This window comes from Dryas octopetala, chromosome 4 (assembly GCF_963921425.1).
Source record: "Dryas octopetala chromosome 4, drDryOcto1.1, whole genome shotgun sequence".
Classification (NCBI taxonomy): Eukaryota; Viridiplantae; Streptophyta; class Magnoliopsida; order Rosales; family Rosaceae; genus Dryas; species Dryas octopetala.
In genome coordinates, this window is record NC_141369.1 from 22101588 (window position 1) to 22126979 (window position 25392).

General features: G+C 38.0%; 4 protein-coding genes across 5 annotated transcripts; 3 read left to right on the forward strand and 1 right to left on the reverse strand.

The window, feature by feature from the left end:
* Window positions 1-386: 386 nt before the first annotated feature.
* On the forward strand, window positions 387-5194 carry LOC147288231 (G-type lectin S-receptor-like serine/threonine-protein kinase At2g19130). 2 transcript variants are annotated; one of them, XM_086240396.1, is made up of 2 exons: window positions 457-2845; window positions 3805-5194. In XM_086240396.1, exons 1-2 carry the CDS (start codon window positions 613-615, stop codon window positions 4053-4055), a joined length of 2484 nt encoding a protein of 827 aa, XP_086096522.1. In that variant the 5' UTR covers window positions 457-612; the 3' UTR covers window positions 4056-5194. The 2 variants fall into 2 exon arrangements, with proteins under 2 accessions (XP_086096521.1, XP_086096522.1); XM_086240395.1 differs by lacking the exon at window positions 3805-5194 and having other exon boundaries at window positions 387-3259.
* Window positions 5195-6901: 1707 nt separating this feature from the next.
* On the forward strand, window positions 6902-9782 carry LOC147288232 (S-locus lectin protein kinase family protein). Its single transcript, XM_086241709.1, has one exon. The coding sequence runs from the start codon at window positions 7018-7020 to the stop codon at window positions 9544-9546; it is 2529 nt and encodes an 842-aa protein (XP_086097835.1). The 5' UTR covers window positions 6902-7017; the 3' UTR covers window positions 9547-9782.
* Window positions 9783-10338: 556 nt separating this feature from the next.
* LOC147288233 (uncharacterized) lies at window positions 10339-14544 on the forward strand. The gene is made up of 5 exons (XM_086241838.1): window positions 10339-10377; window positions 10645-12765; window positions 13368-13469; window positions 13555-13732; window positions 14174-14544. The coding sequence occupies exons 2-5, from the start codon at window positions 10691-10693 to the stop codon at window positions 14363-14365; spliced, it is 2547 nt and encodes an 848-aa protein (XP_086097964.1). The 5' UTR covers window positions 10339-10377; window positions 10645-10690; the 3' UTR covers window positions 14366-14544.
* A 1703-nt stretch (window positions 14545-16247) lies between these two features.
* Window positions 16248-17457, reverse strand: LOC147288234 (uncharacterized). The gene is made up of 2 exons (XM_086242378.1): window positions 17002-17457; window positions 16248-16912 (listed from the first exon to the last, which is right to left on the reverse strand). Exons 1-2 carry the CDS (start codon window positions 17245-17247, stop codon window positions 16379-16381), a joined length of 780 nt encoding a protein of 259 aa, XP_086098504.1. The 5' UTR covers window positions 17248-17457; the 3' UTR covers window positions 16248-16378.
* Between the last annotated feature and the right edge of the window lie 7935 nt (window positions 17458-25392).

Here is a 25392-nt window from a genome sequence, read left to right on the forward strand (position 1 = left end):
TTGCAAAGACGTACTTTTACTTGATCGAAAAGGATTTGCCCTATCTGACCAAAAAAAAAAAAAAAGATTCGCCCTAGAAGAAAGGATATCTACTCATACAACAACAAAAATGAGCAATGACTTGAATCTCTCAAGTCTCACCAATGACTTGAATAGTTGAATGTTTCTTACAAATGCTTTTCAATTTTCAGTTAGTCTTTCGGTCTACCAATTAATGGCTACCAACTCTATATCCCAAAACTTATTGACAATGATATCATCTTTTTCTGTGCTCATGGAAGACCATAAGAAGAGACCAGAGGTCAAGATGGAACCTTCCAACTTGTTACATACGCAGGGCTGATGATCCATAGATATGGTCAAAATTGCATCAAAATTTGTTCAGGTACAGCATGGTTATGTAGTCCAATCATATTGTATGGTTTCTGACCACTTGACCTAGATCTTCTAAAGGTGACCAAAATTTACTTGCACAAAGAATGGAATACTGGGATTTGGGAAAAAAAAAAAAGCTTGACTTTGACTTTTAGCCACATATGGGCACGAGATAACTTTAAAACCTGTACAGCTGAGCAAGCAAGTCCACTCTCTGCAAATTTTTGTTGTGCAGCCATGGATGCCAAAACCAAGCCAATGTTCTTGCTTTCCATTCTTCTATTATGCCTATGTCTCAAGACCCAAATCTCCCTTGCAGCTGATACAGTCACTGCAAACCAATCTCTCTCTGGTGATCAAACCATTGTCTCTGCAGGTGGAGTTTTTGAACTGGGTTTCTTCAAACCAGGTAATGTTTCAAACTACTACATAGGCATGTGGTACTACAAGAAAGTAGTATCTGAGCAGACCATAGTTTGGGTGGCAAATAGGGAACACCCAGTTTCTAATAGTTTTTCTTCAGTTTTGAGTATCTCAGATGGTAATTTAGTCCTCTTTAATGAATCCAAAAGTCCAATTTGGTCCACAAATGTCACCTCCACCACCACCACCTCAGGTCCCATACAAGCAGTTCTTTTAGATAATGGAAACCTTGTCTTAAGAGCTGGGTCTAGTTCATCACAGCCTTTATGGCAAAGTTTTGATCACCCAACCCATACATGGCTACCAGGAAGTAGAATTGGGTCCAACACAATTACCAAACAGAGGCAAATTCTCACCTCATGGAAGAATTCAGAGGATCCTGCACCAGGCCTTTTCTCTCTTGAGCAAGACCCAAATGGAAGCAACTCATATTTCATACTGTGGAATAGGTCTAAACAGTATTGGACCAGTGGATCATGGGATGAAAAATCTCGTACTTTCAGCTTGGTTCCTGAAATGAGGCTGAATTCTCGTATCTACAATTCTCGTATCTTCAATTTTAGCTATGTTAAAAACAAAAACGAAAGTTATTTCACCTATTTCTTTAATGATCCTAAAATTATATCTCGATTCGTGATGGATGTCTCGGGCCAGATTCAGCAACGGTCATGGTTGGAGCCTTCCAAGCAATGGAATTTGTTTTGGTCTCAACCAAGAAAACAATGTGAAGTCTATGCCTATTGTGGAGCATTTGGCAGTTGCAATGAGAAATCCTTGCCCTTCTGTACTTGTTTGAGGGGTTTTGAGCCAAAGTCACGGAGTGATTGGGATTTACAGGATTTTTCTGATGGGTGTTCAAGAAAAACCAGTCTACCGTGTGGAAATGATACTCATGATAATGCGAAGCAAGATCACCGGTTTCTGGAAATGCCAAGCATGTCATTGCCTGAAAACAAACAATATGTGGGGGTTGGGAGTGTTGAGGAGTGTGGATCAATCTGCTTAAATAACTGCAATTGCACAGCTTATGCTTATGACAGCAGTGGATGTTCAACCTGGAGTGGAGAACTCTTGGATCAGCAACAACTTGCGGCAGGAGATAGTGATGGGAAAACCTTATATCTCAAGCTTGCAGCTTCTGAGTTTAAGAAATCTAAAAGCAATAAGGGATTGATTATTGGTGTTGTGGTGGGCTCAGCTGCTGGGATATCAGTTGTTTTAGGCCTTATTGTGTTTGCAATCTTGAAACGAAGAAAGAGAGTGAATGGATTAGGAAAAGCAGTAGAGGGTACATTGGTGGCCTTTGGGTACAGAGATCTGCAAGATGCAACCAAGAATTTCTCAGAGAAATTGGGGGGAGGGGGTTTTGGTTCTGTTTTCAAAGGGACATTGCCGGATTCATCTGTCATAGCAGTAAAGAAGCTTGAAAGTGTTAGCCAAGGAGAGAAGCAGTTCAGAACAGAAGTCAGCACAATTGGGACAATCCAACATGTCAATCTTGTTCGGCTTCGTGGGTTCTGCTCCGAAGGTACTAAAAAGTTGTTGGTCTATGATTACATGCCGAATGGATCTTTGGATTCTCACCTTTTCAAGGAAAAGCATCCAAACGCTTTGGACTGGAAAACAAGATACCAAATTGCTCTGGGGACAGCAAGAGGGTTGGCTTATCTTCATGAGAAATGTAGAGACTGCATCATACATTGTGACATAAAGCCAGAAAACATTCTCTTAGACCCTGAACTTTGTCCCAAAGTGGCAGATTTTGGCCTGGCAAAGCTTGTTGGAAGGGACTTCAGCAGGGTTCTAACAACCATGAGAGGGACAAGAGGCTATCTTGCACCAGAGTGGATTGCAGGAGTGCCGGTAACAGCGAAAGCTGATGTTTACAGCTATGGAATGATGCTTTTCGAATTTGTATCGGGAAGACGAAATTCTGAGCCATCTGAAGATGGCAAAGTTAGATTCTTCCCAACTTGGGCTGCTACTCAAATAAGCAGTGGAGAATCAAGTGATGTGTTAAGCATATTGGACCCCAGGCTAGAGGGAAATGCTGACACAGAAGAGCTCATGAAGGTTTGTAGAGTTGCTTGCTGGTGTGCCCAAGATGATGAGGCTGAGAGGCCAACAATGGGACAGGTGGTGCAGATCCTTGAGGGGGTTTTGGATGTCAACATGCCACCAATTCCAAGATCTTTCAAAGTGTTTGGGGACAACCAGGAGCACATAGTCTTCTTCACTGAGTCATCCTCAAGCCAGAGCTCACAGGCACCCAGCAACACATCAACAGCTCCCTCTCAGACCAAAAGTACCGCATCTTCAACCATCTCCAAGATATCTGAAGAGCATCAAATGAGTACATGATGTGCCTTCTCTATTTAGTCATTTGGTTTGATCCTTTTGTTTCATTTTGGACGTTGTTGATTTCGATGCCTTAAGTAATTGCCACATATATATCCCACCCACCCCAAAAAATAATTGTAACATATATCTAGCTTCTTTTGTTTAGGTATGAATGTATGAGGTTGTATTACCGTTTAGGTATTCAGAGAGGCTTGCTTCTAATCTAAGTCTTCAATCAATAATATAATTAGTGTTCCTATTTGATTAATTCATTAAAGCTTTATGCACAAATGAAATTTGGACCGTTAATTTTGAAAATTATAATTTAAACATAAAATGTGATAATAATAGACAAGTAGACAACAAATTAATCTAACTGTTAAAATTATAATTTAATCATAGAATGTTATTAAAAAAGCACATATGTTATTTTTAAGATTTATGTATAATATAAAATTGATCAAACGGTCAAGTATCAACGTGGCGGGTCCGTAAGAAAATTCTTACATCCGTGTGGCAAACATACAAAGCGAAACTTAATTATTAACAATGGCACACCTTCGTCACACCATAGCAAGTGGCGCCTAAAGCCTCTGTCATTGCGCACACTCTGCTTTCTCTCTCACTCTTAGATATTTTCTCTCTAATCGTATTAAAATCTGCAACAATGCCGTCCACATGAAGCTTTGAGGTGTATCCATGTAGGGCTTTTGTGTGTTCAAGAAGCTCCAGCTGATCGACCAACAATGTCGTCGGTAATTCATATGCTGCAGGGCAACGAAGCTACATCACTTCCACCTTCCAAAGAACTTGCTTTTTCAACACAAAGGAATTGCACTGCTGCTGGTTCTTTTTCTCAATCATCTACCAGTTATTCCAACAATGCAGTCACCATTCGTGTCCCAGAAGGTCGATAGAGGGTCAATGTGTCTATTGTTGGGCCAACCTCTTGCAAAACTCTACTTGGGCTTTATTGGGCTTCACGATTTGTATGTCCAGATGTTGTCGCTTAAAGTTAAAGGCTTAAATTGGGCCTTATAGTTTGTTTGGTGCAGCAATTCAGGTGCGCTTATTAACTTATAAGCTGGTGAAGCCTGAAACATCATTGTAGAGGAATGAATAAAATGTGCTAGGCCAGCTTGACACCTCCAAGGACAAGATACAAAAATTTCAGAACTCAGCCCACCAACATCCTCCTCCTTCTCCTTGAGACTCCATAGTCCAGACCATTTTCCAGCTGCTCTAAATTAAAGGCTCAATTAACACCAATCATTGTATCCCTATTAACACTTGCGCTATTAACATAAGGTAATTAATAATAATTCACACACATCCACTTCAATCTGTCAAATAAGTTGGAATTCTCACCCTTTAAGTGATTGTGTCATACCAAGCTCCATTCCTGTATTTGATACGCACACTCTTGGCAATATGTTACCTTATAATTAAGGGGCGAATTTATTACCTTTGAGCCCTTGAGTTTGCAATGTAGCCAAATCAAAGCACTTCTTATGCTTGTGCTTCTTTTCATCATTTTAGAGTCAAGCTATACCGAGCCGCATGGTTATAACACTGACTTTGAGATAGTTAAGAGTGAGGTGTGATATCTCTGAATTTTTGGTCTAGCTGAGTTGCCCTGTTCCAAATTGCGGCAATGTAATGTGACTTGTGTTGTGGTCCAAGGCTAATAAGCCAATATCTTAACATGGACACAGTCATATATAACAGATGAATATATGACATGGACATGCATACCTTGGATACAGATCAGATCAATATCTTCAGCAAATGGCAGGCTTGTAGGTGGAGGAGACGTAGCCTTGGTCACAAACCACCCAATTAAAGGGATTGACCCCCAAGATGTAGGGTCACAAATCACTAGAGGCTGGTGATGTATTGGAGGGTGGAAGCGTCTTTGGTTACTGGAAGAACCAGGGCTTTGGGTCTCAAAGAGAAAACTGTAGTGTGAACGAAAGAAACAGAATCGGAAAGAATTGCCTCTCAGAGTTTCTTACAGCTACTGTGGAATATGCCACTGTCCACGGGCGACGACCTTAATTATATCTTTTATTTATTTTCAATAACAACGAAGCTGGATTTAGCTGTAAATCTCTCATAGTCATGTCCATATCAAATATGTAAGCCTTTATTATTGGACTGCCACTCAAGTACAAAGGCAGGTTGGAACATTTATTATGAAAAACAAATGAACGGCTCAGATTGCTTCTGCATGTGTGAACCCCAGTGGTGATTCTGGTGAACTCCCAGCAGCCTCAAGTTGCAAAGACGGTACTTTTACTTGATTGAAAAAGATTTGCCCTAGAAGAAAGGATATTTACTTATAGAAAAATCATTGCGTGTATTCGATATATAACGATATAGTGTAATTAATTTAATGTATAAATGTATTATTAAACGATATATTTATATTAATAGGATATAGGCCTCATTTGGGATTATGGTGGAGAACCCAAAAACTGCTGTGGATGACAATTCTTAATTACCTACAGCAGTTTTGGTGTTTGGTAAAAAAATAAAAAACTGTTTTTCCCCACAATTCTCAACTCCCTACAGCAAAAACAGAAAGTAGGTTTCTAGGTGCTTTTGAAAGCTGCCCTAGAAACCTGCTGTGACTCACAACAACAATGAATATTTTATTTTACCCATAATACCCTCATTGATTTCTATAATTTTTATTTGTTTATTTTAAATTAAAAAATATATCCATTGTTAGTTATATTTATATTGCGATAATTAATTATAATATTTTATTTATACGATTAAAATTATAATATACCTAAAAAAAATAATATGCATACTTATTTCATAATATTGTTCTTAGAAAAATTAATGCTAATAAAAATTTGTAGTCAAAAAATTCAAAAACAAGTAAAAAAATATTTTATTTTTACCAAACAAATAAGTGAAATACACTTTCAGCATCATGTCCATTTTAGTAATTATACACAGTCACAACATTTTTATATTAACATTTACCAAACACTTTGATACTATTTTTTGCACTCACAACACTTTTGAAAACATAGTTTACCAAACACTCAACTGCTTTACTTTACAACTGACTTTACTTCACAGCTGTTTTACTTTACTGCTGTTTTTTCTCACAGCAATACCAAACTGGCCCATAGTATTAATAATATTCACCCATATTAAAACACGTTGAATTAATTGCACCACATAAAGATCTTCATGTATCGGTTACATATAATAATTTTTTCTACTTATACTACAATAAAAATGAGCATTACAAACCAAACGAAAAAGAGTGATTTGTGAAACTTTTCAACACGGCCAAATAAAAGGAAAAACATGGTTGTTGGGTCCAATTTCCAAACTTTGTTCATACATTGGGTAGATGATAAAATTGGTCATGACCAAATTGTTGTTGATGATATGTTGAATTGCCCAAAGGTAAATAATAAGGCGTACATGTATCTTACCATATGATAGAATTGTTAGTGTAACATGACCTGGTCAATTGCAGCGGACAAAGCTAGATAATATTGCATCAAAATTTGTTCACATACAGCATGGTTATGTGGTCCAATCATATTGTATGGTTTCTGACCACTTGACCGATCTTCTAAAGATGACAAAAATTTACTTGCACAAAGAATGAAAAAAAGCTTGTCTTTGACTTTTAGTCACGGATGGGCACGAGATGACGAGATGAGTAGATGACTGTAGGACAGGACCTGTACAGCTGACCAAGCAAATCCCCTCTCTACCAAATGACCAAAAGCCCATTAGATAATAGGGGTTAGAAATTTTGTAGTTCACTTTCTCTCCCTCATTCATTAAATTCAACTTCTTGTACAGACAGTATCGGACTTGTCTGCATATGTTTGTTGTGCAGCCATGGATGCCAAAACCAAGCCAAGGTTCTTGCTTTCCATACTTTTATTATGCCTATGTCTCAAGACCCAAATCTCCCTTGCAGCTGATACCATCACAGCAAACCAATCTCTCTCTGGTGATCAAACCATTGTCTCTGCAGGTGGAGTTTTTGAACTGGGTTTCTTCAAACCAGGTAATGTTTCAAACTACTACATAGGCATGTGGTACTACAAGAAAGTAGTATCTGAGCAGACCATAGTTTGGGTGGCAAATAGGGAACACCCAGTTTCTGATAGATTTTCTTCAGTTTTTAGGATCTCAGATGGTAATTTAGTCCTCTTTAATGAATCCAAAAGTCCAATTTGGTCCACAAATGTCACCTCCACCACCACCACCTCAGGTCCTATACAAGCAGTTCTTTTAGATAATGGAAACCTTGTCTTAAGAGCTGGGTCTAGTTCATCATTACAGCCTTTATGGCAAAGTTTTGATCATCCAGCCCATACATGGCTACCAGGAAGTAGAATTGGCTTCAACACTGTTACCAATCAAACCCAATTGCTCACTTCATGGAAGAACTTAGAGGACCCTGCACCAGGTCTTTTCTCTCTTGAGCTAGACCCAAATGGAAGCAATTCATATATCATACTGTGGAATATGTCTAGACAGTATTGGAACAGTGGATCATGGGATGAAAAATCTCGTATTTTCAGCTTGGTTCCTGAAATGAGGCTGAATTATATCTACAATTTCAGCTATGTTACAAACAAAAACGAAAGTTATTTCACCTATTCTGTTTATAATCCTAAAACTATATCTCGATTCGTGATGCATATCTCGGGCCAGATTCAGCAACTGTCATGGTTGGAGCCTTCCCAGCAATGGAATTTGTTTTGGTCTCAACCGAGAAAACAATGTGAAGTCTATGCCTATTGTGGAGCATTTGGCAGTTGCAATGAGAAATCCTTGCCCTTCTGTACTTGTTTGAGGGGTTTTGGGGCAAAGTCACGGAGTGATTGGGATTTGCAGGATTTTTCTGGTGGGTGTTCAAGAAAAACCAATCTACAGTGTGGAAATGATACTCATGATAATGGGAAGCAAGACCGGTTTTTGGAAATGCCAAGCATGTCATTGCCTGAAAACAAACAATCTGTGGAGGTTGGGAGTGTTGAGGATTGTGGATCAATCTGCTTCAATAACTGCAATTGCACAGCTTATGCTTATGACAGCAGTGGATGTTCAACCTGGAGTGGAGAACTCTTGGATCTGCAACAACTCACGGCAGGAGATAGTGATGGGAAAACCTTATATCTCAGGCTTGCAGCTTCTGAGTTTAAGAAAGCTAAAAGCAATAAGGGATTGATTATTGGTGTTGTGGTGGGCTCAGCTGCTGGGATATCAGTTGTTTTAGGCCTTATTGTGTTTGCAATCTTGAAACGAAGAAAGAGAGTGAATGGATTAGGAAAAGCAGTAGAGGGTACATTGGTGGCCTTTGGGTACAGAGATCTGCAAGATGCAACCAAGAATTTCTCAGAGAAATTGGGGGGAGGGGGTTTTGGTTCTGTTTTCAAAGGGACATTGCCGGATTCATCTGTCATAGCAGTAAAGAAGCTTGAAAGTGTTAGCCAAGGAGAGAAGCAGTTCAGAACAGAAGTCAGCACAATTGGGACAATCCAACATGTCAATCTTGTTCGGCTTCGTGGGTTCTGTTCCGAAGGTACTAAAAAGTTGTTGGTCTATGATTACATGCCGAATGGATCTTTGGATTCTCACCTTTTCAAGGAAAAGCATCCAAACGCTTTGGACTGGAAAACAAGATACCAAATTGCTCTGGGGACAGCAAGAGGGTTGGCTTATCTTCATGAGAAATGTAGAGACTGCATCATACATTGTGACATAAAGCCAGAAAACATTCTCTTAGACCCTGAACTTTGTCCCAAAGTGGCAGATTTTGGCCTGGCAAAGCTTGTTGGAAGGGACTTCAGCAGGGTTCTAACAACCATGAGAGGGACAAGAGGCTATCTTGCACCAGAGTGGATTGCAGGAGTGCCGGTAACAGCGAAAGCTGATGTTTACAGCTATGGAATGATGCTTTTCGAATTTGTATCGGGAAGACGAAATTCTGAGCCATCTGAAGATGGCAAAGTTAGATTCTTCCCAACTTGGGCTGCTACTCAAATAAGCAGTGGAGAATCAAGTGATGTGTTAAGCATATTGGACCCCAGGCTAGAGGGAAATGCTGACACAGAAGAGCTCATGAAGGTTTGTAGAGTTGCTTGCTGGTGTGCCCAAGATGATGAGGCTGAGAGACCAACAATGGGACAGGTGGTGCAGATCCTTGAGGGGGTTTTGGATGTCAACATGCCACCAATTCCAAGATCTTTCAAAGTGTTTGGAGACAACCAGGAGCACATAGTCTTCTTCACTGAGTCATCCTCAAGCCAGAGCTCACAGGCACCCGGCAGCACATCAACAGCTTCCTCTCAGTCCAAAAGCACCAAATCTTCATCCATCTCCAAGATATCTGAAGAGCATCAAATGAGTACATGATGTGCCTTCTCTATTTGGTCATTTGGTTTGATCCTTTTGTTTCATTTTGGACGTTGTTGATTTCGATGCCTTAAGTAATTGCCACATATATATCCCACCCACCCCAAAAAATAATTGTAACATATATCTAGCTTCTTTTGTTTAGGTATGAATGTATGATGTTGTATTATCGTTTAGGTATTCAGAGAGGCTTGCTTCTAATCTAAGTCTTCAATCAATGATATATTTAGTGTTCCTATTGAGAAGAGTCCTACCTCTTCCAGACTTTTACCTCCGTAAATACACATGTGCTTGATGTTCTAGTTATCATATACTTAGCATAGTTATCATGTGCTTGGTATAGTTTGCAAACAACTCTTGTATACACGTGACTGTATCCTATATATATCAATCAATACAATACTGCCATTTATTCAAGGCATTATAATCTAACTCCATCTTAAACACTCTTTATGGTAAGAATTATAAGATTATAAAGCTTTATGCACAAATGAAATTTAGACAGTTAATTTTGAAAATTATATTTTAATCATAGAATGTGATATAACAGACAAGTAGACAACAAATGGTATCGGAAAAACAGGTACGTTATTTATAAGATTTATGTATGATATAAAATTGATCAAACGGTCAAGCACAGCGTGTTTCTATTGGAAAATTCTTGCATCCACGTGGCAAACAGACAAAGCGGAACTTATGAACAATGGTACACCTTCGTCACACCATAGTAAACGGCGCCTAAAGCCTCCAAACGTTAAACCCCAGAAACCATCCCCCACAACCCAACGAATTTTTGGTTTTCAAATTCTCTTTCATTGCGCGCGCTCTCAGGTATTTTCTCTCTAATCATATTAATTTCTGCAAGAAAATAATGCGATGGAAAATAGTTTCATTTCAATTTCTGTGGTTCTTGATGTCTTTCTCCCTTTACTTTCTATGAATTTTACTGAAAAAGAATGGCTTTTTTCTAGAAAACTAGAAAACACAAAAATTGGTATGCTAGGGTTTCTTTGAATGAGATTGAATTGCTGTGTTGTGTTGTGTGCTAGTTTCTTGAGAATAACATAGACACTTCTTCTTGGTGTGTCGTTGGATTAGGTTTTTGTTTCCCTCTTGGTGTGTGATTAGGTTTGTCGGAAGAAATATGAACGAAAAGGAAATGAAGCAAAGAACGGGGGATTCTGAATTCGAACCTTTATCTTTATGTACGGACATTTCTGTTGGAAAGATTTCTGAGAAGAAGTGGAAGAAGAAGAAGAAAAGAAAGTCATCTAAGAAGTATGAACCTCCATCTGAATCACATGGGCATGGGGTTCCTGATCCTACCCAGAACGGTTTATCAGTTGGTATGCACAATTCTAATGGCTCTTCAAGGATGAGAAACGATGATGGATTTCCTGATGAACTGAAAAGTGATAGTTGTGAGGTTCTTCAGGACAGTCAATCCTGTGGTGTACTTCAATCCAGCAAGGTTGGAGATTTTAATGGCAGTGTCTGTGAAGATACCAAGACTGGAAGCCGCAAACCCTGCACTAACAATGGTAAGGAAAATAGAAATTCAGGTTGGAAGAAGAGGCAGCATAATGATAGGGATGCACAAAAGGATTGGAAGAAGAAATCAGGTTACAGATATGCATCTAAACATGTGTACCCACAAGAGAATAGTCTCCGGGTGGAGAATGATTCATTGATTTTCTCTGGACACAACAGTGCTGCTTATGGATATAAAAAGATTGGACACAAAGAGCCATTTATGTGTGGGAGAGTGAGCCGAAAAGTATTGGATGAATCAGTAAAATTGGCTGCTTCTCAACAGAGGTTGAATGGGAATCGTTATCGATATGTCTCACTACCAAGTCAATTGGGAGGCTTAGAAAATGGCTATGAAAAATTAATGGGAAATTCGACCAATTCATTTAAGCGTGGGAATTGCAATGGTAAAAACGGACTTGTTTCATGTCAAAAGGAATTGCCACAGGTTCCTTTTGATATGAACCAGTACAAGAATAGAGGTACTGCAAGGAGAACGTTTTACAATGGTCAGCATGTTGCAAATCTTGGTGATGAACGCTGTTTAAACTCATCTTCCATGTATTCTAGCATATTTACTCAAGGTATGATAAATGGTATTCAACCATACAAATTCATGAAGATTCCAAGCATGGAACATGAATTTGGTAGGTGTTTATATGGTTCTGTGGACGGTGTACCATGGTCAGAGTTTAAATCCTATAATGATCATATGTTTAAGAAAGATGTTACCTCTGGAGTAAGGACTAAGAAGTGGATTCCTGTTGATACAAAGGAGTCCAGGCCAATGGAGGGGATTTGCTCGACTGGTATTACCAAAGCTTTAAATCTTAACTTACCAGGTTTAAGCAAGGGTTTGAATGATAACCATCTGGTAGGAAATTCTATTCCTTTTTCTTCATCAACTACGCTTTTTGATACTAACTGCATAGCCAGCCATCAACTGACTTTGTCTAATAATGAAGACCCAAAATTTCATAAGTCCGCTGCTGAAATAGAAGGTCAGAAAATTGAAAGTCAATTTTATGAAGCAAATGGTAGAAGACCAAAGGATAGTGTCCAGTTCCTAATTGGCTCACAAATGGCAGTGGAAGCTTTAAAAGCTGCTTACAAAATGCAATTAGCATCTGAGACTGTTCAGCTTGCAAGGGGGTTTCCACTTCAAGAGTTTGAAAGGTTCATCCACTGCGCTGCTCCTGTTATTGCTTCTTCATACGTACATAAAGAATGTTCTGTTTGCTTGGATACTCAGCTGTCTCATAGTTTTCTTTGCAAACACCAGATACCAAATTCATCACTTCGCACTGTTTGGAACTGGTACGAGAAACCTGGGAATTACGGATTGGATGTCAAGGTAGGTGATTCTGAAACTCTCAATGGTTTTCCCATTGATTCAATGTCATTCCATGCCCATTTTGTTCCTTCCCTTTCTGCTGTTCAATTGTTTGGACCACGCATCCTTGGTTCCAAAACATTATTTCCCACACATTCTTCAGAAGCAGCAGAGCTGAACCGTATTCAGGCAGAGACAGAGAACTTTGACTCAGTCAAGGAGCCTGTTCGTTCATTTGATGTTGTCCTGCATGATGGAAGTGGCCCTTTGAGTCTAGATTGTTCACCAGATTCTGAGCTTGTATTTGAATTTTTTGAGTCTGAGATGCCACAGCTGCGAAAGCCATTTTATGATAAGTATGTTCTTGCAACTCTTATGATAAGATATGTTGCCTTTTTTAATTATATCAAACATTCTATTCATCTTGCAGCATCAAGTTTCTGGAAACAGTAATCAAACTGGATGAATTCATTTACAACTGTAGTTGTTTAGTTTCTGTACACTCACATTATTAATTTATTCTGGAACCTAATTATTGAGCTGAGACTAAGGGAGGTTGTACAGCAAGACACAAAGGTTGATGTATATTTGCTGACCGTTTGTGTGCTGTTCTGTTGTAATTTATGTAGTTATATTCTTTTTGAAAAAATAAGGATCTAACTTTTCACTCTTGCAACTTTTAAATAGATATAGAAATGGGATTTATTGTACCTTGGAAAAATAAAGCAATGATGCAATATGATTGATGCATGTTTGAAATAACAAAGAAAAAGGGCAAAAAGTATGTTAGGCAGTGAGAACTTCAAAATTCAAATAATTATTCTAAGTATGTTGGTTTGAGTTGACTTTTGATTCCTCATTTAATTTCACTTATCTTAAGTTTGCATCTTAATTTTTTTTTTTTTTTTATGACCTGAAATGTCAAGGTAAAAGATACCTGATTTTTAATTGATTGCAGAATTATGGAGCTAATTGGTGTTGGAACTTCTAATCATCGCGTATTTGGTGACCCGTCAAAGCTAGATTGTCTGAATTTGCATGATTTACATCCTGCATCATGGTGAGAATCAATTCTGCTACTCATAATTCTGGTTTGATAACTAATATTAGTATATTTAAGAAAGTTGGATTAATGTGGCTTTCAGGTTTTCAGTGGCCTGGTATCCCATATATCAAATTCCAGAAGGGCACTTCCGTGCATCATTTTTGACTTACCATTCACTTGGGCATTTTGTTCAGAGACCTGTTTCAACTGATGTTCCTAATAAGCATACAAGTCGCATTTTGTCCCCTGTTTTAGGATTGCAAAGCTACAATGCACAGGTAAGAAATCAGTACTCTTATCTTTCGGGTTCAAGATTATAATCAAGATCACTCTTTTATATGTAAAACTTAATCACCAGAAGGCTTCAAAGCATTTATAAGGCATCAACAATTATATAAAGTTCTAGGTGTGAGGCTTAGCAGTTACAGAGTACATATTTTGTTATGCATACTATTCACTCTCAGACCCCCCCCCCCCCCCAAAAAAAAAAAAAAAGACTCTTCATTCTTGTATATAAAATGTGTTTAGGGACTTCTGCCTTAGCCCCAAAGTACATTATACTTCATAACACAACTGATTTTACGTGCAGCATCAAAGTTGATAAGTAAAACTTTATTGCTGTAATGCTTTGATGGATGATTATTTGTTAAGAGTCTCACTTAGAAACAGATTGAGTATTGTCTAATAAGTGTCATCACATTGACATTTTTCCCTTGTAGGGTGAATGCTGGTTTGAACCCAAACTACCTACATCTTTTAACAGCACAGAAATTCTGAAAGAAAGGCTCAGAACATTGGAGGAAAATGCATTACGTTTTGCTAGAGGTTGCGTTTGCAAGGATAAGGTCATGGTTTTCAATAGGCATCCAGATTACGAGTTCTTCATTTCTCGGAAAACGCATTATAAGTAGTATATGACAAATAAGACCATTTTTCTTCCTGACTTTTGTGAATTTGGGTTGCCTACATCATGAAGCTTTGTAAATGGTAAAAGGAGAAAGAATAGTGTATTTCAGTACTTCTGTTAGGAAAAGTTGTGTAGTTATTGAAAGTGATCTAGGTTCGGTTTTCGTAGCCAGCTGACATCTCAGACTCATACGGTGGTTTTTTTCTGGACTTTTCAGTTCAAATTAACCATGCTTCCTCATTTGATGTAAAAAAATATTACTCTTACGAATTTCAATTTTTTCACTTTTCCCCCCTGTACTTCATTGATAGCAGTTACTCTGCACAAATCCCTTTTCTTTTTTTGTTTTTGCTAGGACAGCAAATATACCCTGCTCCTTCAATTAAATATATCATCTTTGTTCATAGTGTAGCAAGAGGCATAAAATAATCTTTTGGGTTTGAGATGAGTAGAAAGAGTTCCATAAAAAAGTGAGTAGGTGGTGCCACGGGAGGAGTTATCACTATGGGCTGCTTTTTATACAAATCCTTTACTAAATCTCAAGAAGCATGTGAAATCCAAAGCAGCAACACGGCGGAGTGCAGGGTCTCAATTAAATGGCCCAATAACTGTTGTGTTGGATGCAGAAAGGAATATGTGATTTAGGGTTTCTTTTTCTTTTATATATAAAATTTAAAAATAAAAGAAAGATTTAGGGGTTTTTAAAAAGTCAAAGTACATGGACTATCCCTTTTCTCCATCTTTTTCAATAAACATGATAAAGGCATAAAGCACACCACTCCATCCCTTTATTTCTCATCTTCCTTTTACGCTCAGAGACAGAAACTCGTATAACCCCTGCCTCAGCCACTTGGTAGTTGCTCCTTGTATTAATTAAAGTAAAGAAAAAGAGTAAAAGACAGTTTTTTCTTTTGTTTTTAAAATAATAATAGCACAGTTATGAGTTATGCAATGCAAATCTTATTTCTTGCATTCTACCTTCTCCTTTCTCATAAGTTATATAACTCACAGTCTCACTGTTCACAGCACAAACAAGGAATCGTTCAATCTTGTTGAGAGTTTTTGCTTGATTTAACAAGCTTCAATGAAGTAACGTTTGCTTCAACTACCTCCAACCCAACGTGGCAGACACCCATTTAATTATACCCCATTAATATTAGAATTCGCAGTATTATGACACTTAGCATGGTTCCAAATCCAACCATCTTTTATGGTGGGGTAGTAAAGAATTGTATGCCTCTCTTTAATGCTATAATAATATTGATGGGATGAACTGGGTGATTTTAGTTCAGGCTATATGCCTATAAGAGAAACGTATGCATATAGGTAACTTAATTTGCCACATTATTTAAAGCTAAAGGTAAATAACATAAATTATAGAAAAGAGAAAAATAAGGTAGACATCTAACCATGTATAAAATGTTGCCAAAGACACTGAAATTTCTGCTGCATTCTAGCACATTTATATGCCAAAAGCACCAACCAAATAACATACATAGATACTTCATTGAATCATTCATATTTAGGTGAGCCACTTTGATGCTCCTGGGAGATGCTTTGGAACCTCAATAAACAATGGTGAGAAAAGCATCTTTATTAGAAGCATTATATAAGCTCCATTGATACACAAGTACATGGCAAATCGAAAAAAAACACATGTCAAACCATCATGCCACATCATCATGATACTTCATTTGAAGGAAAGGTTAAGAGACCCCAGATAGAAATATGCCAAATGGTTATTCATTTTTCCAAAACAATGATCCCATATTGATATTATGGAGAGGTAGAAAGGACAATCAGAGACAATGACTATTTCCAGTTATCTTTATATTATATTTAAACATATGTATACAACATAGGGAAACAAACAAACAAAAAAGGCAACTGCACAAGAAACTTATGTCCTTTTGCCTCAGAAAACTTCAATTTTCCGAAGCAGAGAGAGAGAGAGAGAGAAAGAGAGGGCAGAGAAAACTGCATCAAACACGAAATAAAGAATTTCCACGTCAAAGAGTTAATGCCCTCCTCTGTCTCTGCAGTGGTGGTTCCTTTCAATCAACCCTTCCATTATGACCCTCTTCTTGTTGTCTCTGCACTCTGCCTCTGACCACTTCCTCGTCACCATTTCCGGCTGGTGGCGATTACAGGCAGAGCGCTGTGGCAAAAAGTAGAGCCACATTGATGTGAAGAGAATTGCACAGAGCCTACCCCACAACACTGTGATTGCAAGGCTGATGAGAAGCAAGTGCATGCCAGAGTTGAAACCAGAGGAACCCATTTCAATCTTCTTGGAGTTGTTGGACTTCACTGCCGGGTCTTCATCATGGGTCCTCAGCTCTTGTTTCGTTGAGTCTGATAATGAGTTTTTAGACGAACTTGAACAAGACGAAGATGATGAAGCACTAGAAGGAGATGAATCTAACAACTCCAAATTGGTTTTGGTTTCTCGTGTATTCACCAATTCATCACTGCCCAAATCCAAAGAACAACTTGGTTTTGATCCAAACGAGTCTTGGCGATATGCTTTGCCATCACGAACTCTCTTGGCCTGTAAATACAAGAATTATTATCAACCCCATGAACAAAACAAACCCAGTACTTATCTATCAAAACTGAAGCTAAAAAGATCACACTGACCAAAATTATTTCGAACACTACGGCTTTGATGGCCCGAGAGAAGGTTCGGTTTTTTCGATGAGGCATTTCGGAGTTGTCTGAATGATTGATGGAGAGCCCTCTATCCAAAGACATGGATTTCGTCAATGGAACTTTCATATCCTCCTTATTTTCGACAGTCTTAACACCTTTAGGCTGGATGTCCATGTCCATATCTACGACTGGTCGGAAACAATGCAAAAACTTGCTTCTTGGAGCGTTTTTCATTATGTTTGTGACTTAAAAAAAGGACCAAGGGGGGTTGTTTAAGATGCTAATTATGGTTTTTGAAGGTTACATATATAGATTTGGTAAATCGGTAATGGTTTGGTCAAAACAAGGAAAGAGCAAGTGATAGAAGAAACAGAGAGACACACTCTGTATTTCAGTAGCTTTGGGGTTTAAGGCCGGCATGGTGCATGTCCTGTTCAATTAATAGACAACAAAATGTTTTGGTTGGGACTTGGGAGTTATATACGAGGGGGTGTTTTTAGCTTATGTTTATCTTGTTTTCTCTCTCTTTCCTAAAGTTGGTTTCTTTATCAAATTATAATACTAGAATCATAAAAGAAAAATTCTAAATTTTAATCATCAAAATTATTATATAATCTGTTAAATAATATCTGTATGATGTTTAAACTTACATAATATATGAACAATTGAAAAATTCATGTACGGATAAATTAAATTTAAGGTATAGACAAATGATTAAATTCAAACACATGAATATTAAAGAGTAAAGAGAGATTAAAATGTGAAGGAACATCATAATTAATAAGACAAATATAAACTTAAACCAATCAAAAAATGAAAACCAAAAATTTCCAAAACGCCGAAATTTTTTACTCGGTATAACACACATATAGGCGAATTTACTATGATATTATAAAGAAAATTTGAGTATTTATCTTAAAATCAATTGATAATAGGAAAAAAAAACTTAAGACCTTTATAAATACTTACATAAAGCTATTTATCTTTAATATATGACAACACACTCTATTTTTTCACATAGCTTATGAATCGGATTTGTTTTTTTTTTTCCGTGAGAGGGATATAAGGGTTACATCATGTAATGAGTTGGTTGGTGAGGTTGAGATTTGTGGTTTGAGTCTTTGAGTCTTTGAGATAGTGGGGATTCAATAGCCGTCCATCAAATTTCATTGAGTGAGTTTTACGAGTGAGTAAATTAGGTGGAGAAAATTAATATGAATTTGACAAGTTTCATAGTTTTTGATTAGCATTTTTACTTTTAACTTTATGTTTTGTTTTCTTTATGACACTAATAGATTCAATGAATTGCGATTCAGAAAATTTAGTAATTTTTTTATTCCATTATGAAAACATTCATATTGATCCTGACATTGTACGGTTCATTTTTGCTTATTTTAGAAAACAATGAACCCCTTTTGTGTAGTTTTGGTTGAAAATTTTAGAGGGCTGCTATTTGCACACCCTTTTTTTTCTTTTTGCACACCCTTTTTCTCTTTTTTTCTCCTACACACCTCACACACTTACTTCAAATTCAAAATCTCTCAACACACACCCAACCCATTACTAAAATACCCTCATTTCATTACACACCCTTCTTTCTTTCCCTCTCTTTTTTCTCACGTTCACACCCCCTTCCCCCTGTTTTTTTTTTTTTTCTTCTTCTTCTCCAACCCTCCCCCAGCCAGCCAGCCCCTCCACCCAACCCACCTAGCCCCTCAACCCCCTCACCCGACCCACCCCTCCCTCCCTCCCCCTCCGGCCTCCCCCTTCCACCCAACCCACCTAGCCCCTCAGCCCCTGCACCGACCCCCCCGCAGCACCATCTCCTCTCTCTCTTCCCCAGCCCACCCCAACCCAGCCCCGACCACCCCTCAGAGCCCACCCCAGCCCCGACCCACCCACTCAGCCCCTCACCGGACCACCTCCTTCCCTCCCGCACCCCAGCCCTGTAGCAGCACCACATCCTCTCTCTCTCCTCCCGCGCGCAGCTGCGCATCCGTTCGACACTGGCCCGCCGAAAATGTCACACTCGTTCGGCAGGCATTCGCCGAACGATGTGAGTGTTGTTCGGTAGGTACCCACCGAACATCAAGGACCCGTTCGGCAAGTTCTCGCCGAACCAGCTACTCGGAGAGAGAGAGAGAGAGAGAGAGAGAGAGAGAGAGAGAGAGAAGGGCACACCGGTGGTTGGAAGCCGCTGCGCGCGGTGGCTGGAGGGCTGGGGTGGTCGGGGCTGGGTTGGGGTAAGAAGGGGCGGGGCTGGGGTGGTCGGGGCTGGGTTGGGGTGGGCTGGGGCGGGGCTGGGGTGGTCGGGAGAGATGGTAGAGAGAGGGAGAATGGTGGTGGGCGTGGCTGTGCAAGCTTGAGAAAGATGGAGGGGTGTGTACGGGGGGGGGGGGGGGATGGGAATGGGGTGTGTGGGTGAGGGGAGGGTTAAAGTGGTCTTTTTCTTGAGGCTTTTTTTTTTTTTTTTTTCAAAAGGGGTGTGCAAAAAGAAAAAAGAGGGTGTGCAAATAGCAGCCCTCAAATTTTATTGTCAAGGTTTCTGATTATATCTTAATTTTTTTTAGAGCTTTATTAAAGAATAATTCTTAAATCGAAAATTATTTATCTATAAAAATTAAATAGTCAGTGTTTATTTTGTTGACTATTTAATCTTTGTAGGTAAATGATTTTTGATTTATCTTATTTTTTGTAAGAATAATTTTTTGATGAAGACTTAAAAAATAGACGGTTCGGATCGTTGTAATCCTATATGGAGTGAGCCCTATTAAAAACTTGTGTCAAGAATATAATGCCACGAATCCGCTCCCATATCTGAATATGAATCTCTAGTTGTGCTTGGAGCTGAAAAAAAATAAAATAAACAAATCTGGATTGGTTCATAATATATTAATTAACATGTCACTACAAAGGAAAACAACAAGAACAGCCAGGCATCATGCCAATATAATCATTTTTTTCCTCTGCTTTTATTGGTTGAAGGTACTTGTATCAAATGTCTTTCATGTCTTCTATATTATCGTGGGTTTCTTGTACGAGTACATTAGGTGCAAACATGATTTTAACAATTTCAATTAAGGGGGGGGCTATGCACACCACCCTAATCCACTAAGTTGACCACCCCACTTAAATTTTTACCCCTTTGTGCCCATTTTGCCCCTGCAATAAAAAAAAAAAAAACTCAGCCCCTCCAATTTGGCCGGCCACCCCTCCCAGCCCTCCCCGCCGCCGGTGCGACCCACCCAGCCCTCCCCGCCGCCGGCGCGACCCAGCCCTCCCCTTCGCCGGTCGACCCCGCCCACACCCAGCCCTCCCCGCCGCCCGATCTCCCTTCTCTCTCTCTCCCCTCTCTCTGCCATCTTCTCTCTCTCCCCTCTGTCTGCCATCTTCTCTCTCCAGATCGGGGGTCGCGGCTGGGTAGGGGCGGGCTGGGGAGAGGTGGCTGGGTAGGGGCGGGCTGGGTAGGGGCGGGCTGGGGAGAGGTGGCTGGGTAGGGGCGGGCTGGGGAGGGGAGGGGATCGGTGGGGGAGAGGTGGCTGGGTGGGGGAGGAGGAGAGGAGGGCAAAATGGACAAAAATGGGCAAAAAATTAGGGGGGGTGGTCAACTCAGCAGAATGGGGTGGTGCGCATAGCCCCCCCCTTCAATTAATTATCTTGTTAGTGCATTTCATTTTTTATTTTCCTTTGTGAGGAGTATATGCATTGATAGATTAACAAAAAGTGATGCCATATATTCAGAAAAATTAATAATTTTCTTTTCATTCCATGATTTTACATTGGTATAAATTGGTCTTGACATTATAAGATTCATTTTTTCTTATTTGAGACAACTTTGATTAATCCTTTCATCTTAATCTTTATCTGGGCCTTGGGTCAATAGAAAGGAAAAAGACACAACACAACGACTAGCTAGCTAGCGAGCTAGCTAGCAATGTCCAAGTTTTCATCATGCCAAAGGTCTCTCACTATCTCCTTTTTAACATTTTATTGGGTTACAAGTTTAGAACAAACAAATGAAACTAACCCAGGAATGGGCCTAGGCCTTCTAGGGGTCAGTCCCAATTAAGCTTGGCAGACACTCTTAGCATTGGACCAATCCACAGTATAAGCATTTCTTGGCCCAGCCCAACTGACTAGAACATTATGCCAGGACTTTGTTTGGATTTTATGGAGACCAAGCCCAAAGACAAAACGTTTACAACAAAAGCTCTTGTTTTGGTCAAATACAACAACAGCTCTTAGCCACCCTCCCTTACTCTTAGACCCACAAAAGAAAAATACTTCGGTTTTTAAATAATTAAAAATAGACTTAATAATTAACTCAAAACTAGGTCCAGCAGCGTTGACTTGGGTTCATAAGAATTAGAACATTTGGAATCAACTTCCTCTCAAACGCGTGAAACATTAGTGTTATTATTATTATTTTCTTGATAAACTACATGTGTTATTAGTTAAATGAGTGAGTTCAACACATTAGTTTATTACTGAAGTCACTTTTAAAACCGATTATTGGAGTCAATTTGATCGTCTGCAGAATTACTTTGGAAATTAAAATATATCTTGAATGCTATATATGTGACTTTAAGTCTGTTAGACAAGTCCGTACAAAGAATTTTTCTTAGCCATCCAACAAAATAATGGCTTAGTAGATTTAAATGGAACACACAAGTAAAAATGATTGTATATGCTGGTTATATATATATATATATATAATATTTTCTCAGATATATTTATGATATACATGTGGGTCCCTACAATTTTCTGAGAGTAAATTTCTTAAGAACAAAAAGAGAGGTCTCAAACTCTAAGCTCTATTTCATCAGAAAAATTAATTTGATCGATCTCTAATTTATTAATTACTTGCCACGTGGTTTTAAACTTTATTATATATGACACCATAAATATATAATAATTTTATTTCCTTGGCTCCAAAGAAGTTGTCAGGTTGATGTAGATACATATATAAATATGTGAACAGAAGAAAGTCTTAAATTGTTTAGGTGTAATGGGCAATGACGCTGTACGTTGAGTCAAGTGGGAAGGGAACCGAGTGAGAACGTGACAACTGAAATGTATTATAAGAACAAAATCAATAATTTTAAGCACATGAGCATGCACCTTGACTTTGACTTCAAAGTCAACACCCTTAATTTCTTTTGTTTTTTGCTCTATGTTTTTTTTGTTGGGGTCAAGGTCAACACCCTTTCTTCCTCAGTTCATCCAAACATGCATTTGTGATATGTGCCACAAATCGAATCTGCAGAGAAATTGATAGAAAGTAAACGAGACAACATTATCAATATGCTTGCACATGGAATTCAAGTCTGATGACTGCTACTGTGGGCCAGCCCTTTGTGTGCTACACAGAAACTTAACCAGACCACCATGCATGGAATTCAAGCTTTAGCTACTCATATCATCATTCGTTTATCCAAATGTATGTATATAGACGACAATGCATATATGCATCATGACTTCCTTGAATTCCCTTTCTATATATAAAGCAAGCTAGAAACAGAAAACGCATTGCCTTTTTTTTTTTTTTTTTTTTTTGCTTTCTAGCTTTTTCCAAGCAATTAATCAAATTCAAGGAAGATTACCGTCTAATCTTAATTAAGGTGGGACGCACACAGCAGAGTACACTACTAGTGGGATTAATATCAAATTAATATGTATTTGAGGATAAAAGGATGAACCAAATTGATCAAGTCGTATTATAGTTGGTTTTTTTTTTTTGGTTGATAATATTTGGAATTTTTATTGGTGTCTCTCTACTATTACTATTAAATTAATAAGAAAAGAAAACATTAATTCTAGAAAAATGTTTTAGAAGTCAACTATTTTTTTAAATCTCTTTTGTAAGCATTAAGATATCTGAAAAATTGAATTTAAATATCAATCTAAATTCTTATATAGTTTTAGTCTGAATGACCCTTCAAAATTGAATCTATTTCTAATTATCTGTTTTAGAAAACTTGGTGGGTATATTACTCTTCTTTTTCAGTTTTCAGGTATCCACTTTCTTTTTTTTTTTTGGTGCAGAGGAAGCCCAAAAAGAAAACAAACTAAACAAGAACAACCCTAGCTCTACCAAACTCCGCAGCATCTACAGTAACACTGAAACAACAGCAGTAGGAGGATCTACAAACTTGTGCACACCTAAATCCTTAGCAAAGCTAAGAGCAGCAAAACAATCAGCTGCATAGTTTTGCTCCCTATAAATGTGAGTAACAGAACACCTATCACAGGAACTCACAAGCAATCTGCAGCTATTAATGAGACTGTAGGTATCCACTTTCTAAAGTTCATTGACTGCAGTTGCCTTTCCAAATCGACCTTTAAGCATACTGAGACTTTATGTGACTCTTTCCGAATAGGTTTCAAACGAGGGAGGGGAAACATTCTCATCATAGGGGTCTTTAATAATTATTAGCAGGTAGAGTTCTAAAAATTATATGAAAGAAATTATAAGAGGGTCCTCATTTTATTTATTTAATTTCCTATTTTTGAAGACCTGACGAGTGAGGACCATACATATAGTTCGATCAAAGGGGTCCCATATGGCATATGTAGTCGTCGAACCCACAAAGCAGTTGTGTTGGTTTCCATCTCATTTCTATATATGTTGCTGTACTTTGTGGTCTTGAAAGAGAAATTAAGATTTTTCGTTGACCATAAACATAGATTGATTAATAAAGCCAAACGTGATTCAAACTTACGAAATTAAGAACAAGAACAAATCCAATTCACACGTGGTGTGAAACCTCCTACTTATTTGCTTATGCTGCAAAGCAACTAGCTAGTAATTAAACAATCACACATTCATTGTTTCGGTCATATATGCACCTCAATTACGTCACTCTTACATTTATGTCACATATATATATATATATATTACATGTTGCAATTATTTAGTGATCAATTAAACATTGTATAACATTATGAGCACGACTATTAATATTCTTGTGAAACATAATTTAGTACTACATATAGGATTAAATATATATATTACTGTCTAATTGGTTTGAAAACTTGTTTTCATCGGTGTAGTTTCAAAAGAATAAAGTCTAAAGATCAAGTAATTATTTATAAGCAATATTACAAAGATTATATTTTCTGACTATTTATATAACAAGTGATATCCGAATTATCAACTGACATATAATGTGATTCAAAATATGCCCCTTCTAATATTACTTTCACAAAGTGCTTCACTTTCAAATATGAAAGGTGAAGCTGCGTGGGGCAGCCTCCTTGAGACATGTACGTCATTGATATCATGTTTGTGTCTTGGCTTATCTTATAAGTTTTGACAAAATTTGCAATTATCTGTGTCGCTTTACAAGCACCATCCTTGGCCACATATTTTGATGAGGTGGCCTAGCTCACAAAGGAAATGTTTAGGACCAGGGTTGGCTCTTTTGCTTAACATTGACCTAATAAACTTTAACATAGACCGTGAATTTTTGTTTTCTACTAAGAAAATAAGAAATCACAACACAAAATTTCGACCACGACCAAATTCAAAGCGATCAAAATTAAATACACAAAGAAGAGAGGTCATCTACAATGCAGTCTGAATCTGATCCCTAAACTCATTTTTTTAGTATAAAATAAATATAGTTCAGTCACAATGGATCATAATGTGATCTCCATAATTTTTTGAGATCCAGAAACTATCTCCAGTTTTGGATATAGACTATACCCAAAATCAAATTAATTGGTTGGCCCACTAAAAAATAAATGAGTTAAATATTAATATTCTCAAATTTGAGCCTCAACACTATTGTGTTGGTGATTCCCAAAATTTATATTTTTACATTTTTTGATACTCAAAATTAATTTGAATATTGGATATTTGAGGATCACTATTGTAGAAGGCCTCAGAGAAAGCTCATGGTCCCAATTCTTTGGTCTATATACATATCATCAGCAAAATTATTATTATTTAGTACTTCAGGCTCTTGAGTAGTAGTAGTAGCGCATATGGTGGTGCATCACATGGGGTGAGGTGTGGTGCGTAGGAAGGCAGTACCTGGTTTCGTTGAAGCTAGCTATATGTATATATGATACTCGTGTCTATTTGTTAATTTAGAACTAAATAGTCAGTCAGTCAGTCATACATAAATAAAAGATAATACAAATAAAAAATGATATTTATATATGGAGCTCCAATGAGCCTTCTTTTGGGGGGCCCTCATTTTGAAGCAAAGGCTATGTAACAGTACAGCAGTGGAATATGATATCAATTAAAATGTGTGGAACACGTTTTTGGAGATGATATAAATAAGTGAGATTCAACTTCCGGTTGTAGGAATTAATCCAACAAGTAGTAGCAAGCTACTACTCAAAACTAATCAAAATTAAGATCAGAGA

Coding starts and splice junctions, on each gene's coding strand:
- LOC147288231 (XM_086240395.1), top strand. CDS start 613: ATGGATGCCAAAACCAAGCCAATGTTCTTGCTTTCCATTCTTCTATTA.
- LOC147288232 (XM_086241709.1), top strand. CDS start 7,018: ATGGATGCCAAAACCAAGCCAAGGTTCTTGCTTTCCATACTTTTATTA.
- LOC147288233 (XM_086241838.1), top strand. CDS start 10,691: ATGAACGAAAAGGAAATGAAGCAAAGAACGGGGGATTCTGAATTCGAA. Junction 13,470..13,554: donor GATTTACATCCTGCATCATG/GTGAGAATCAAT, acceptor TGTGGCTTTCAG/GTTTTCAGTGGCCTGGTATC. Junction 13,733..14,173: donor TGCAAAGCTACAATGCACAG/GTAAGAAATCAG, acceptor TTTCCCTTGTAG/GGTGAATGCTGGTTTGAACC.
- LOC147288234 (XM_086242378.1), bottom strand. CDS start 17,247: ATGAAAAACGCTCCAAGAAGCAAGTTTTTGCATTGTTTCCGACCAGTC. Junction 16,913..17,001: donor TAGTGTTCGAAATAATTTTG/GTCAGTGTGATC, acceptor TTGTATTTACAG/GCCAAGAGAGTTCGTGATGG.